The sequence below is a fragment of the Nerophis ophidion genome, linkage group LG14 (genome assembly GCF_033978795.1).
Source record: "Nerophis ophidion isolate RoL-2023_Sa linkage group LG14, RoL_Noph_v1.0, whole genome shotgun sequence".
Taxonomy (NCBI): domain Eukaryota; kingdom Metazoa; phylum Chordata; class Actinopteri; order Syngnathiformes; family Syngnathidae; genus Nerophis; species Nerophis ophidion.
In genome coordinates, this window is record NC_084624.1 from 5,337,737 (window position 1) to 5,352,875 (window position 15,139).

At 44.0% G+C, this 15,139-nt stretch overlaps 1 protein-coding gene across 1 annotated transcript in view; it reads right to left on the reverse strand.

Moving 5' to 3' along the window:
* The window catches only part of LOC133568022 (receptor-type tyrosine-protein phosphatase mu-like), a 610,514-nt gene that overhangs the window by 180,932 nt on the left and 414,443 nt on the right, over positions 1–15,139 (reverse strand). The window contains exon 15 of the mRNA XM_061919713.1: positions 11,165–11,300. Coding sequence (XP_061775697.1) covers positions 11,165–11,300 — 136 coding nt within the window. The remainder of the gene's footprint in view (positions 1–11,164; positions 11,301–15,139) is intronic.

Genomic DNA, 15,139 nt, shown 5'->3' on the forward strand with positions numbered 1-15,139 from the left:
TATTTGGAAGCAAGGCAATTTCACGACCGGATTTGTTGCACAGGTGGCATCCTATGACAGTTCACGCTGGAAATCACTGAGAGCGGCCCATTCCAGTCCCCATGTCTAAGTGCTTGATTTTATACAAGTGATGAGGGCACCTGATTCTCATCACTTGGATAGGTGGCCAAATACTTTTGGCAATATAGTGTATCTGGTCGTAATCAACCTTGATTGAATTATTGAATTATATTTATATAGCGCTTTTCTCAAGTGACTCAAAGCGCTTTACATAGTGACACCCAATATCTAAGTTACATTTAAAGCAGTGTGGGTGGCACTGGGAGCAGGTGGGTAAAGTGTCTTGCCCAAGGACACAACGGCAGTGACTAGGATGGCGGAAGCGGGAATCGAACCTGCAACCCTCAAGTTGCTGGCACGGCCACCGAGCTATGAACGAGGACAACTCTATTTTTTATATTTGAAATATATTCCCTTTGCAGGCTGCAGGCCCTAGTGTTTTTATTTTTATTTTTCAATTTTAGACTCTCTGGTGCTGTAACGACGGTCGTTTGCTGTGTTTTTATAGTCCTGACCAAAAAAAAAAAAGAAGAACCGTCGCCGACTAGTTAGGTCATAAATACTAAAAGTAAATCTAAAAAGGTCCATATATACAACCTTTGAGGTCGGCCCCATAACAAGGTGCCGGCATGTGGGCACACACAGCGCTCATTCCCCGCTGGTCCCAGTCATTTGCGGAAAATTCGAAGAGCGCAGTCGCCTCCGACCGCGGCTTTGATTGAGCTTAAATGAAAACAATTACGGCCGGCTGACGCGGCACGGACGTGTGGAACAATGAAAAAGTCCTGATTAGCGACAGATAGGCCTGGGCGATAAATCGATTTCATTGATAAATTAAATTTTTTGTTGCAGGCAATTTAAAGGCCTACTGAAAGCCACTACTAGCGACCACGCAGTCTGATAGTTTATATATCAATGATGAAATATTAACATTGCAACACATGCCAATAAATTTCCCGCGAAGTTTCCTGTTGAAAACGTCGCGGAATGTTGACGCGTGCTTGTGACGTTATTGGTTGTAGCGGACATATTAGCCCAGCACCACTCACGGCTAAAAGTCGTCCCATTTAATCGCATAATTACACAGTATTCTGGAGATCTGTGTGGCTGAATCTTTTTGCAATTTGTCCAATTAATAATGGAGACGTCAAAGAAGAAAGATGTCGGTGGAAAGCGGCGTATTGCGGCCGGCTGTAGCAAAACAAACACAGCCTGTGTTTCTTTGTTTACATTCCCTAAAGATGATGGTGAAGCTTTAATATGGAACAGAGCGGTCAAGCGAACATGGTTCTCTACCACATGTCAACCGGCAGGTTCCGGTGAGAAAATTGGACGTCTGTGTTGCTGGATCTTTTGCAATTTGTTCGATTAATAATGGAGACGTCAAAGAAGATGCTGTTGGTGGAAAGCGATGGATTGCAGCTGCCTTTAGCAACCAAAACACAGCCCGGTGTTTCTTTGTTTGTTGCGAAGCTTTAATATGGAACAGAGCGGTCAAGCGAACACGGTTCTCTACCACATGTCAACCGCAGGTTCCGGTGAGAAAATTGGACGTCTCTGTTGCTGAATCTTTTGCAATTTGTTCGATTAATAATGGAGACGTCAAAGAAGAATGCTGTTGGTGGAAAGCGGTGGATTGCAGCTGCCTTTAGCAACCAAAACACAGCCGGTGTTTCTTTGTTTGTTGTGAAGCTTTAGCAAACATGTTTCTCTACCACATGTCAACCGGCAAGTTTTGGATGAGAAAATTGTGATATTAAATCGGCTCTTACCAGAGACTTGTGCGGAGTTAACCTCCTCCTACAGCATCCGCCAAAAAGGCAGCTGTGATCTTGGCTCTTCCATTGGCTTCTCTCAGAGACACCAGCGGTCGCCACAGCCCTCCGATTTTCAGGTATGACTTTATAATCTCACTAAAACACTAGTAACACAACAAGCGGATAAGGGATTTTCTAGAATTATCCTAGTAAATGTGTCTAATAACATCTGAATCGCTCCCACTGCCGTCGCCTTTTTTTTCCTTTTTTTTTCTAGTGCTTTACTCTAACTTTCCTCATCCACAAATCTTTCATTCTCGCTCAAATTAATGGGGAAATCGTCGCTTTCTTGGTCCGAATCGCTCTCGCTGCTGGTGGCCATGATTGTAAACAATGTTCAGATGTGAGGAGCTCCACAACCCGTGACGTCACGCGCACATCGTCTGCTACTTCCGGTACAGGCAAGGCTTTTTTATTAGCGACCAAAAGTTACAAACTTTATGGTCGATGTTCTCTATGTAAAGCGCTTTGAGTCACTTGAGAAAAGCGCTATATAAATATAATTCACAATTCACAAATACTAAATCCTTTCAGCAAAAATATGGCAATATCAAGTATGACACATAGAATGGACCTGCTATCCTCGTTTAAATAAGAAAATCTCGTTTCAGTAGGCCTTTAAAAATAAAAAAATCAACCTATTTCCCTTCTTCCATTATTTTGCCCCCATGAGCTTCAGTCGTCCTCGCCCGCCACTTTATTTCCTTAGCGGCGATCCACAAGCCTGGCAAAACATGTTTAATGCTAATCCTAAAGAGAACAAGAAGTTTTTATCCAAAGAAAAGAAAAGTGTTGTCAGTGCTTGCGATTTGCGGCAACGGGTGTGGAACAAAAGACTGCACGCTGCAAAGTTTGCTTAAAAAAAAGACAGCAGCACAACAAACTTATTCCAGCATTTGAGACAGCATCGAGTCGAGTGGGGGAAAAGCAACTCACTACGAGCTGAACGAGAAAGCAACAAAAACTAACTTCACCAAAGAATCAGCTTTCTGTGTGTCAGAATAATTGCAATTGAAATGAGTTACAGGCGAGAAAACAAACGTTGTCTTTGAACCTACCAAGAAGAAGGCTTGTAAATTTCCCAGCGTAGGATGGAAAGCAACATGAAGGTGTTTTGTTTCTTTCATGTATTGTAATCAATAGAAAGATATCGTCTTGACCCAAGAACTACAAAAGCGGAGAGAAAACAGGGCCCGACTCCACTCAAGGCGACCTCTTCTGTGAACTGTTTTACGACCTCTCCTGTGAACTGTTTTACGACCTTTCTTTTGCACTGTTCGGTAAGCAAAAGGCAACGCTGTTTACGACCCACGCCCCTTAGAAACAGCTGTTGCCATGTAATCAGTTGACCCAAGAACTACAAAAGCGGAGAGGAAGCAGGGCCCGACTCCCCTAAAGGCGACCTCTTCTGTGAACTGTTTTACGACCTTTCTTTTGCACTGTTCGGTAAGCAAAAGGCAACGCTGTTTACGACCCACGCCCCTTAGAAACAGCTGTTGCCATGCAATCAGTTGACCCAGGAACTACAAAAGCGGAGAGGAAACAGGACCCCGACTCCCCTCAAGGCGACCTCTTCTGTGAACTGTTTTATGACCTTTCTTTTGCACTGTTCAGTAACCAAAAGGCAACGCTGTTCACGACCCACGCCCCTTAGAAACAGCTGTTGCCATGCAATCAATTGACCCAAGAACTACAAAAGCGGAGAGGAAGCAGGGCCCCGACTCCCCTAAAGGCGACCTCTTCTGTGAACTGTTTTATGACCTCTCCTGTGAACTGTTTTACGACCTCTCCTGTGAACTGTTTTACGACCTTTCTTTTGCACTGTTCGGTAAGCAAAAGGCAACGCTGATTACGACCCACGCCCCTTAGAAACAGCTGTTGCCATGCAATCAGTTGACCCAATAACTACAAAAGCGGAGAGGAAGCAGGGCTCCACTCCCCTCAAGGCGACCTCTTCTGTGAACTGTTTTACAACCTTTTCTTTGAACTGTTTTACGACCTTTCTTTTGCACTGTTCAGTAACCAAAGGCAACGCTGTTTACGACCCACGCCCCTTAGAAACAGCTGTTGCCATGCAATCCGTTGACCCAAGAACTACAAAAGCGGAGAGGAAACAGGGCCCGACTCCCCTCAAGGCGACCTCTTCTGTAAACTGTTTTACGACCTCTCCTGTGAACTGTTTTACGACCTTTCTTTTGCACTGTTCGGTAAGCAAAAGGCAACGCTGTTTACGACCCACGCCCCTTAGAAACAGCTGTTGCCATGCAATCAGTTGACACAAGAATTACAAAAGCGGAGAGGAAGCAGGGCCCCACTCCCCTCAAGGCGACCTCTTCTGTGAACTGTTTTACGACCTCTTCTTTGAACTGTTTTACGACCTTTCTTTTGCACTGTTCAGTAACCCAAAGGCAACTCTGTTTACGACCCACACCCCTTAGAAACAGCTGTTGCCATGCAATCTGTTGACCCAGGAACTACAAAAGCGGAGAGGAAGCAGGGCCCCACTCCCCTCAAGGCGACCTCTTCTGTGAACTGTTTTACGACCTCTCCTGTGAACTGTTTTACGACCTTTCTTTTGCACTGTTCGGTAAGCAAAAGGCAACGCTGTTTACGACCCACGCCCCTTAGAAACAGCTGTTGCCATGTAATCAGTTGACCCAAGAACTACAAAAGCGGAGAGGAAGCAGGGCCCGACTCCCCTAGAGGCGACCTCTTCTGTGAACTGTTTTACGACCTCTCCTGTGAACTGTTTTACGGCCTTTCTTTTGCACTGTTCGGTAAGCAAAAGGCAACGCTGTTCACGACCCACGCCCCTTAGAAACAGCTGTTGCCATGCAATCAGTTGACCCAGGAACTACAAAAGCGGAGAGGAAACAGGACCCCGACTCCCCTCAAGGCGACCTCTTCTGTGAACTGTTTTATGACCTTTCTTTTGCACTGTTCAGTAACCAAAAGGCAACGCTGTTTACGACCCACGCCCCTTAGAAACAGCTGTTGCCATGCAATCAATTGACCCAAGAACTACAAAAGCGGAGAGGAAGCAGGGCCCCGACTCCCCTAAAGGCGACCTCTTCTGTGAACTGTTTTATGACCTCTCCTGTGAACTGTTTTACGACCTCTCCTGTGAACTGTTTTACGACCTTTCTTTTGCACTGTTCGGTAAGCAAAAGGCAACGCTGATTACGACCCACGCCCCTTAGAAACAGCTGTTGCCATGCAATCAGTTGACCCAATAACTACAAAAGCGGAGAGGAAGCAGGGCTCCACTCCCCTCAAGGCGACCTCTTCTGTGAACTGTTTTACAACCTTTTCTTTGAACTGTTTTACGACCTTTCTTTTGCACTGTTCAGTAACCAAAGGCAACGCTGTTTACGACCCACGCCCCTTAGAAACAGCTGTTGCCATGCAATCCGTTGACCCAAGAACTACAAAAGCGGAGAGGAAACAGGGCCCGACTCCCCTCAAGGCGACCTCTTCTGTAAACTGTTTTACGACCCCTCCTGTGAACTGTTTTACGACCTTTCTTTTGCACTGTTCGGTAAGCAAAAGGCAACGCTGTTTACGACCCACGCCCCTTAGAAACAGCTGTTGCCATGCAATCAGTTGACACAAGAATTACCAAAGCGGAGAGGAAGCAGGGCCCCACTCCCCTCATGGCGACCTCTTCTGTGAACTGTTTTACGACCTCTTCTTTGAACTGTTTTACGACCTTTCTTTTGCACTGTTCAGTAACCCAAAGGCAACTCTGTTTACGACCCACGCCCCTTAGAAACAGCTGTTGCCATGCAATCTGTTGACCCAGGAACTACAAAAGCGGAGAGGAAGCAGGGCCCCACTCCCCTCAAGGCGACCTCTTCTGTGAACTGTTTTACGACCTCTCCTGTGAACTGTTTTACCACCTTTCTTTTGCACTGTTCTGTAACCAAAAGGCAACGCTGTTTACGACCCACGCCCCTTAGAAACAGCTGTTGCCATGCAATCAATTGACCCAAGAACTACAAAAGCGGAGAGGAAGCAGGGCCCCGACTCCCCTAAAGGCGACCTCTTCTGTGAACTGTTTTATGACCTCTCCTGTGAACTGTTTTACGACCTTTCTTTTGCACTGTTCTGTAACCATAAAGGCAACGCTGATTACGACCCACGCCCCTTAGAAACAGCTGTTGCCATGCAATCAGTTGACCCAATAACTACAAAAGCGGAGAGGAAGCAGGGCCCCACTCCCCTCAAGGCGACCTCTTCTGTGAACTGTTTTACAACCTTTTCTTTGAACTGTTTTACGACCTTTCTTTTGCACTGTTCAGTAACCAAAGGCAACGCTGTTTACGACCCACGCCCCTTAGAAACAGCTGTTGCCATGCAATCCGTTGACCCAAGAACTACAAAAGCGGAGAGGAAACAGGGCCCGACTCCCCTCAAGGCGACCTCTTCTGTAAACTGTTTTACGACCTCTCCTGTGAACTGTTTTACGACCTTTCTTTTGCACTGTTCGGTAAGCAAAAGGCAACGCTGTTTACGACCCACGCCCCTTAGAAACAGCTATTGCCATGTAATCAGTTGACCCAAGAACTACAAAAGCGGAGAGGAAGCAGGGCCCCGACTCCCCTCAAGGCGACCTCTTCTGTGAACTGTTTTACGACCTCTCCTGTGAACTGTTTTACCACCTTTCTTTTGCATTGTTCGGTAAGCAAAAGGCAACGCTGTTTACGACCCACGCCCCTTAGAAACAGCTGTTGCCATGCAATCAGTTGACACAAGAATTACAAAAGCGGAGAGGAAGCAGGGCCCCACTCCCCTCAAGGCGACCTCTTCTGTGAACTGTTTTACGACCTCTTCTTTGAACTGTTTTACGACCTTTCTTTTGCACTGTTCGGTAAGCAAAAGGCAACGCTGTTTACGACCCACGCCCCTTAGAAACAGCTGTTGCCATGCAATCCGTTGACCCAAGAACTACAAAAGCGGAGAGGAAACAGGGCCCGACTCCCCTCAAGGCGACCTCTTCTGTAAACTGTTTTACGACCTCTCCTGTGAACTGTTTTACGACCTTTCTTTTGAACTGTTCTGTAACCATAAAGGCAATGCTGTCCCTTAGAAAAAGCCGTTGCCACGCAATCAGGGAAAGTCCAAATAAAAAGTGGTGGAGTACAATCTTTCGCTAGAGCGTGCTGAGACACAGTGTCCAGTCCAAGCGTCTCTCCTCAAATTGAGCCAAATGTATTTCTGTCTCTGTTTAATTCCTTGCTTCTTGTCTCGTTAAATAGACGTCATCAGTGTTTGAACATGACACTGTGGTGGAATCATTTACTCAAGCACAATGCACAGAGTGATTACTAAATGCACAGTCCAAGCGTCTCTCCTCAAATTGAGCCAAATGTATTTCTGTCTCTGTTTAATTCCTTGCTTCTTGTCTCGTTTAATAGATGTAATCAGTGTTTGAACATGACACTGTGGCGGAATCATTTACTCAAGCACAATGCACAGAGCGATTACTAAAGCTCATAACTGCGTGTGCTGCTGCAAAACTCTCGTAAAACTATAACGCATTTAATAATCTATATAACGATGTAAGATATATACTTGGGCAACGTGTACAAAGTGTACATTGTCTTTACACACCAACATCCACTTACACTGCAAAAACTGAAATCTAAGATTAAATATCTCAAATAAGGGTGATATTCGCTTATTTTCTGTCTGATAAAATAATAGCGTTTACTTCGTTTAAGAATATTTTTCAAAATATGGAGCAAAAATTTCTTTTTTTTGGCCAAGAAAAGTGCATTTATTAGAGGTGAAAATATACTTATTTTAAGGTATTTTTTGGGTTAATTGAGGTTAGCTAATGTTACTTGTTTTGGAAAGTCTTGACAAGCAGAATTTTCTTGTTCTATTGGCAGATAATTTTGCTTAGATAAATAGAACTTTTTGGTATAAACTCAACTGGTCGTGTTTGGAGGAAGAAGAATACTGAGTTGCATTCCAAGAACACCACACCTACTGTGAAGCATGGAGGGTGGAAACATCATGCTTTGGGGCTGTTTTTCTGCTAAGGGGACAGGACGATTGATCCGTGTTAAGGAAAGAATGAATGGGGCCATGTATCGTGAGATTTGGAGCCAAGTGAGAGCTTTGAATGCTTGACCAAATACTTATTTTCTACCATAATTTACAAATAAATTCTATAATATTCCTGGATTTTTTTTTCACATTCTGTCTCTCACAGTTGAAGTGTACCTATGATGAAAATGACAGACCTCTGTCATCATTTTAAGTGGGAGAACTTGCACAATCGCTGGCTGACTAAATACTTTTTAGCCCCACTGTATCGATATAGAAAATGACTATATCGTGATATTCGAGTATACGTTCTCACGCAGTTGCTTTTAGCTGCGGGCATTACACTTCAGGCTCTTCTCACTCTTTCCTGTCTCTCCTTCTCACGGACAAGCAGGCGCACATTCTTACATACGTCACATACGTGCCCGCCCTCGCCCAACAGAGAGGTAGCAGACCGGGCTACGTTAGCTGTGATGCTAACGTAGCCGTACGAGTGGGAATACGAGAGAAAGAAGGTGCGGATCTGGTGACAAATGAAGGAAGACTTAAGTCCCAATAAAAACAGCAGGGTTTCCGCCGTCTGGCGGTGGTTCGGCTTCAAGTGGGAATAATGCGACCAGACAACCGTAATTTGTCAAGTTTGGGGCAAAAGCGTTGCTACAAAAAGTAGCATCGCTGCTAATATGTAGCATCATTTGTAAAGTCACTCGCTAGAGAATGAAGAGAATTTCATAACCTTAGAAACATACCACATAGTGAAGGATGAATACTATTTGATTTCCTATTATGCAGCTAATTTTTATTTGACACTTAAAATGTCTCTGACAATCTTGCACTTTATGTTTTGGAAATGACTTAAATGTTTGTACCACTGCTTAATAACTGTTTAATAAATACACTTTTAGTTGTGATTTCCCTCTCTGCATGAAAGTTTAAAAGTAGCATATATTAATGCAGTATGAAGAAGAATGTTTTAATGTAGACACATAGAATCATTATACTGCTGTGGTTATATGTGTCAAGTGTTCATTCAAGGCCAAGGCTAAATATCGTAATAAATATCGTATATCGCGATGTGGCCTAAAAATATCGGAATATTAAAAAAAGCCCATATCGCCCAGCCCTAGGATAAGCACATCTGTTTGGGGAGTCATAGTGTAACCACTTTGTGTGGTGTTGGAGTTATCCGACTTTTTGTGTGGCCGTAAATGCAACACGAGCGAAGTGCCTTGATTGCGTGAGTTGGAGCAAGTAAGAGAGAGAACGGCTGCTGACAATATGACAGATGACAAAAACTTGGTTTAAGCCTGGTTTGTATGACGGACAATGACCAGTTTTGCGAGATGGGAGTTTTTTATTATTATTTTTTTTACAATGTTTCTGTTGTGGTTACGGCCGACAAACAGTTTTGTGTAATGGATGGAATTCCTGCCCTCTTTAAAGCGTCTCTACAGACTTAATAATTCCATCCATCCATTTCCTACCGCTTATTCCCTTTTGGGGTCGTGGGGGGCGCTGGCGCCTATCTCAGCTACAATCGGGCGGAAGGCGGGGTACACCCTGGACAAGTCGCCACCTCATCGCAGGTCCAACACAGATAGACAGACAACATTCACACTCACATTCACACACTAGGGCTTATTTAGTGTTGCCAATCAACCTATCCCCAGGTGCATGTTTTTGGAAGTGGGAGGAAGCCGGAGTACCCGGAGGGAACCCACGCATTCACGAGGAGAACATGCAAACGCCACACAGAAAGATCCCGAGCCTGGATTTGAACCCAGGACTGCAGGAACTTTGTATTGTGAGGCAGACGCACTAACCCATCTGCCATAATTAAAAACAAATATTGTTTTCTCCCTTGGGGAAGCTTGCCGTCACCTGTTACTCGCAGTTCCATTGCAAAATCATACAGAACAAATTGTTATCTGTTTATTTTGTTTATAGTTCGGATGGGATTTGACTTTGTGCGGAGCATAGATTTGCTGTGTGCAGAGGGTGTGAGCAATGCGCAAGGCGCGCACCTTAGAGGGACGTTTCCGCCCGGGTACTTAAAGTGACCTCTTTGGGGATTGTAATAGAAATCCATCTGGATTCATGAACTTAACTCTGAACATGTCTTCACAAAAAAATACATTTTTAACATCAATATTTATGGAACATGTCCACAAAAAATCTAGCAGTCAACACTGAATATTGCATTGTTGCATTTCTTTTCACAGTTTATGAACTTACAGTCATATTTTGTTGAAGTATTATCCATCCATCCATTTTCTACCGCTTATTCCCTTTTGGTGTCGCGGGGGGCGCTGGCGCCTATCTCAGCTACAATCGAGCGGAAGGCGGGGTACACCCTGGACAAGTCGCCATCACATTGCAGGTCCAACACAGATAGACAGACAACATTCACACACTAGGGACCATTTAGTGTTGCCAATCAACCTATCCCCAGGAGCATGTTTTCGGAGGTGGGATGAAGCCGGAGTACCCGGAGGGAACCCACGCATTCACGGGGAGAACATGCAAACTCCACACAGAAAGACCCCGAGCCTGGATTTGAACCCAGGACTGCAGGAACTTCGTATTGTGAGGCAGACGCACTAACCCCTCAGCCATAATTAAAAACGAATATTGTTTTCTCCCTTGTGGCAGCTTGCCGTCACCTGTTACTCACAGTTCCATTGAAAAATCATACAGAACAAATTGTTATGTTTATTTTTTTTATAGTTCATATGGGATTTGACTTTGTGCGCAGCATAGATTTACTGTGCGCAAAGGGCGTGTGAGCAATGCGCAAGGCGCGCACCTTACAGGAAACGTTTCCGCCCGGGTACTTAAAGTGACCTCTTTGGGGATTGTAATAGAAATCCATCTGGATTCATGAACTTAACTCTGAACATTTCTTCACAAAAAAATACATGTTTAACATCAATATTTATGGAACATGTCCACAAAAAAATCTAGCAGTCAACACTGAATATTGCATTGTTGCATTTCTTTTCACAACTTATGAACTTAGTCATATTTTGTTGAAGTATTATTCAATAAATATATTTATAAAGGATTTTTGAATTGTTGCTATTCTTAGAATTTTTTTTTTTAAATCTCCCGTACCCCTTGGCATACCTTCAAGTACCCCCAGAGGTACGCGTACCATCATTTGAGAACCACCGACATAGACGACATGTATCTATTGCGTATGCGCTGGCGTCCTACGAGGAGGCGAAACTTACCTTTTCTTCATGAGGAGCACCACGCCCAAGAAGATGATGACAAAGAGGAGGATGCCTGCGATGACCCCGGCAATCTTCACCGTGTGGTCCGTTTGCTTCTCTGGCTCCACGGCGTCAGGCTTGTGGGTCGCCGCTCCTTCGGAACAGAAAAGATCACGTTCATAAACTTTTTTAAGCATTGAAAAAACTGCTTTTTTGCCCGACTGTATCTTGTCTTTGTAGTCCAGGGGTAGGGAACCTATGGCTCTAGAGCCAGATGTGGCTCTTTTGATGACTGCATCTGGCTCTCTGATAAATCTGAGCTGAAGTTGCTTAAAACGATAAATAATGAATAATTCCACTTGTAATCACAGTGTTAGAAATAATGTTCAAAATATAAAACATTATCATGCATTTTTAATCCATCTATCCGTTTCTACCGCACCTGTTCAAGAAGTTTCGTTAATGGTAAGAAGTTATTTATTTATTATTGCTTAGTGTGGGGCTTGTCCTCCTGGGGGTTCTTCAGACCCCCAAGCACCGACGTGAGAGCCTGTTTCAGGGTTACAATATTGTTTTATTTTTCAATAAGTCCCTCAGTTGCTTTCCAGCAATTGTATTATTCTCTTTCGTTTTCGCTCGCGCTCTGGCTCCAGCCCCAGCCCCGTCTCTCCTCCTGGCTGCTGCTTATAAATAAATAAATAAATGGGTTGTACTTGTATAGCGCTTTTCTACCTTCAAGGTACTCAAAGCGCTTTGACACTACTTCCACATTTACCCATTCACACACACATTCACACACTGATGGAGGGAGCTTATAACAGAGCGACAGGTGATTAGATAACAAGGCCCAGGTGGGTCGTCTACGCACCTGTCGCTGATTTAGAGGCCGGTCCTGGCACACCCCAGTTCACTGCAGGCCCACAGGCCACGCCCCCTCCACAGTTCGCTTCAGAATAACAATGTTATCACAAAGAATAAGAGACCTATTATACTTTAGAAATGTTGGTCTTACTTAATAATGCACACGTTTAGTTGTGTTCAGTGTTAAAAAAAATATCACATGGCTCTTAAGGAAATACATTTTAAAATATTTGGCTTTTTGGCTCTCTCAGACAAAAATGTTCCCGACCCCTGTTGTAGCGCATTCAACTGAATATGGGTTGAAAATGATTTGCAAATCATTGTATTCTGTTTATATTTACATCTAACACAAATTCCCACCTCGTATGGAAACAGGGTTTGTATTTTATCTTGGTTTAACTCTTATCTTACTGATTGGATGCAGTGTGTCTCCCATAACAATGTGACCTAGGACTACGTTAAGGTAACGCGTGGAGTTCCCCAGGGTTCGGTCCTTGGCCCTGCACTCTTCAGCATCTACATGCTGCCGCTAGGTGACATCATACGCAAATACGGTGTTAGCTTTCACTGTTATGCTGATGACACCCAACTCTACATGCCCCTAAAGCTGACCAACACGCCGGATTATAGTCAGCTGGAGGCGTGTCTTAATGAAATTAAACAATGGATGTCCGCTAACTTTTTGCAACTCAACGCCAAAAAAACGGAAATGCTGATTATCGGTCCTGCTAGACACCGACCTCTATTTAATAATACAACTTTAAAATTTGATAACCAAACAATTAAACAAGGCGACACGGTAAAGAATCTGGGTATTATCTTTGACCCAACTCTCTCCTTTGAGTCACACATTAAAAGCGTTACTAAAACGGCCTTCTTTCATCTCCGTAATATCGCTAAAATTCGCTCCATTTTGTCCACTAAAGACGCCGAGATCATGATCCATGCGTTTGTTACGTCTCGCCTCGATTACTGTAACGTATTATTTTCGGGTCTCCCCATGTCTAGCATTAAAAGATTACAGTTGGTACAAAATGCGGCTGCTAGACTTTTGACAAGAACAAGAAAGTTTGATCACATTACGCCTGTACTGTATATACCTTTATATACATATATACATACATATACACCTATACTGTATATACCTTTATATACATATATACATACATATATACCTATACTGTATATACCCTTATATACATATATACATACATATATACCTATACTGTATATACCTTTATATACATATATACATACATATATACCTATACTGTATATACCTTTATATACATATATACATACATATATACCTATACTGGCTCACCTGCACTGGCTTCCTGTGCACTTAAGATGTGACTTTAAGGTTTTACTACTTACGTATAAAATACTACACGGTCTAGCTCCATCCTATCTTGCCGATTGTATTGTACCATATGTCCCGGCAAGAAATCTGCGTTCAAAAGACTCCGGCTTATTAGTGATTCCTAAAGCCCCAAAAAAAGTCTGCGGGCTATAGAGCGTTTTCCGTTGGGGCTCCAGTACTCTGGAATGCCCTCCCGGTAACAGTTCGAGATGCTACCTCAGTAGAAGCATTAAAGTCACACCTTAAAACTCATCTGTATACTCTAGCCTTTAAATAGACCTCCTTTTTAGACCAGTTGATCTGCCGCTTCTTTTCTTTTTTCTCCTATGTCCCCCCCTCCCTTGTGGAGGGGGTCCGGTCCGATGACCATGGATGAAGTACTGGCTGTCCAGAGTCGAGACCCAGGATGGCCCGCTCGTCGGGACCCAGGATGGACCGCTCGCCTGTGTATCGGTTGGGGACATCTCTACGCCGCTTGAGATGGTTTCCTGTGGACGGGACTCTCGCTGCTGTCTTGGAGCCACTATGGATTGAACTTTCACAGTATCATGTTAGACCCGCTCGACATCCATTGCTTTCGGTCCCCTAGAGGGGGGGGGGGTTGCCCACATCTGAGGTCCTCTCCAAGGTTTCTCATAGTCAGCATTGTCACTGGCGTCCCACTGGATGTGAATTCTCCCCGCCCACTGGGTGTGAGTTTTCCTTGCCCTTTTGTGAGTTCTTCCGAGGATGTTGTAGTCGTAATGATTTGTGCAGTCCTTTGAGACATTTGTGATTCGGGGCTATATAAATAAACATTGATTGATTGATTGATATGGAAACAGGGTTTGTATTTTAAAAGTATTATTTTGGTGTTTCTAACCCTAGTAAGAGGCAGCGTGTGCATTTCTTCGCTTAAATCATCAACCCTCAGTAGTTTATTCCGTCGAGAATAAACACTCTTTAAGCTTTTCCCGGCTTAAAGAAATGCGTGACTTGGTTATTGTCCTTGCGGAGACGCCACCTCCGGCCGCCGGCGTCCTCCAAGACGAAGCTCGGCGAGATAAGTTTTGCAGCATCTCCACCCTGCGCTTAATCATGTTTGGGGTGAGCAGGCCGTGGGAGGAGAAGAGATAATACCCCGAGAAGATACAAAAGGGCCCTGAATAACCAAAAACTGGAGATAGCAAAGGAGCGAAGTGAGGAATGGAGTTTTAAAAGAGTGTGCGGCGTGATAAGAAGCACACGTGTCCGCACCCCAACATCCACGGTAAACCTGCGTCTAAATTTAGAATGATAAATCGCCGCGTCGGCCGATTGAGACGCTGCGTTGTCTCCCTATCAAAAAAAAACGGTGAATATCCATCTTGTTGACATATTGTTCTTGCTCCACTAGGCCGCTATCAACAACACGCTTTCTGTTTTTTATTTTTTACTATTATCATCATCATTCCTGACGTATTAATTATCAGCTGCAAGCTGATGACACATCACTTTCGCCACACACACACCTTCATACTTGCCAACTTTGAGACCTCCGATTTCGGGAGGTGGGGGGCGTGGTCGAGGCGGTGGGCGTGGTTAAGAGGGGAGGAGCTAGAATTCACCAAGTCAAGTATTCATATATATATATAAAAATAAAAGAATTACTTGAATTTCAGTGTTCGTTTACTTATACATATACACACACAACACTCATTTACTCATTGTTGAGTTAAGGGTTGAATTGCCAAAACCGGTCAATCTTTGCTTCCTGAGGAAGACATTCACTGCGCTCTCTAAAAGCCGTA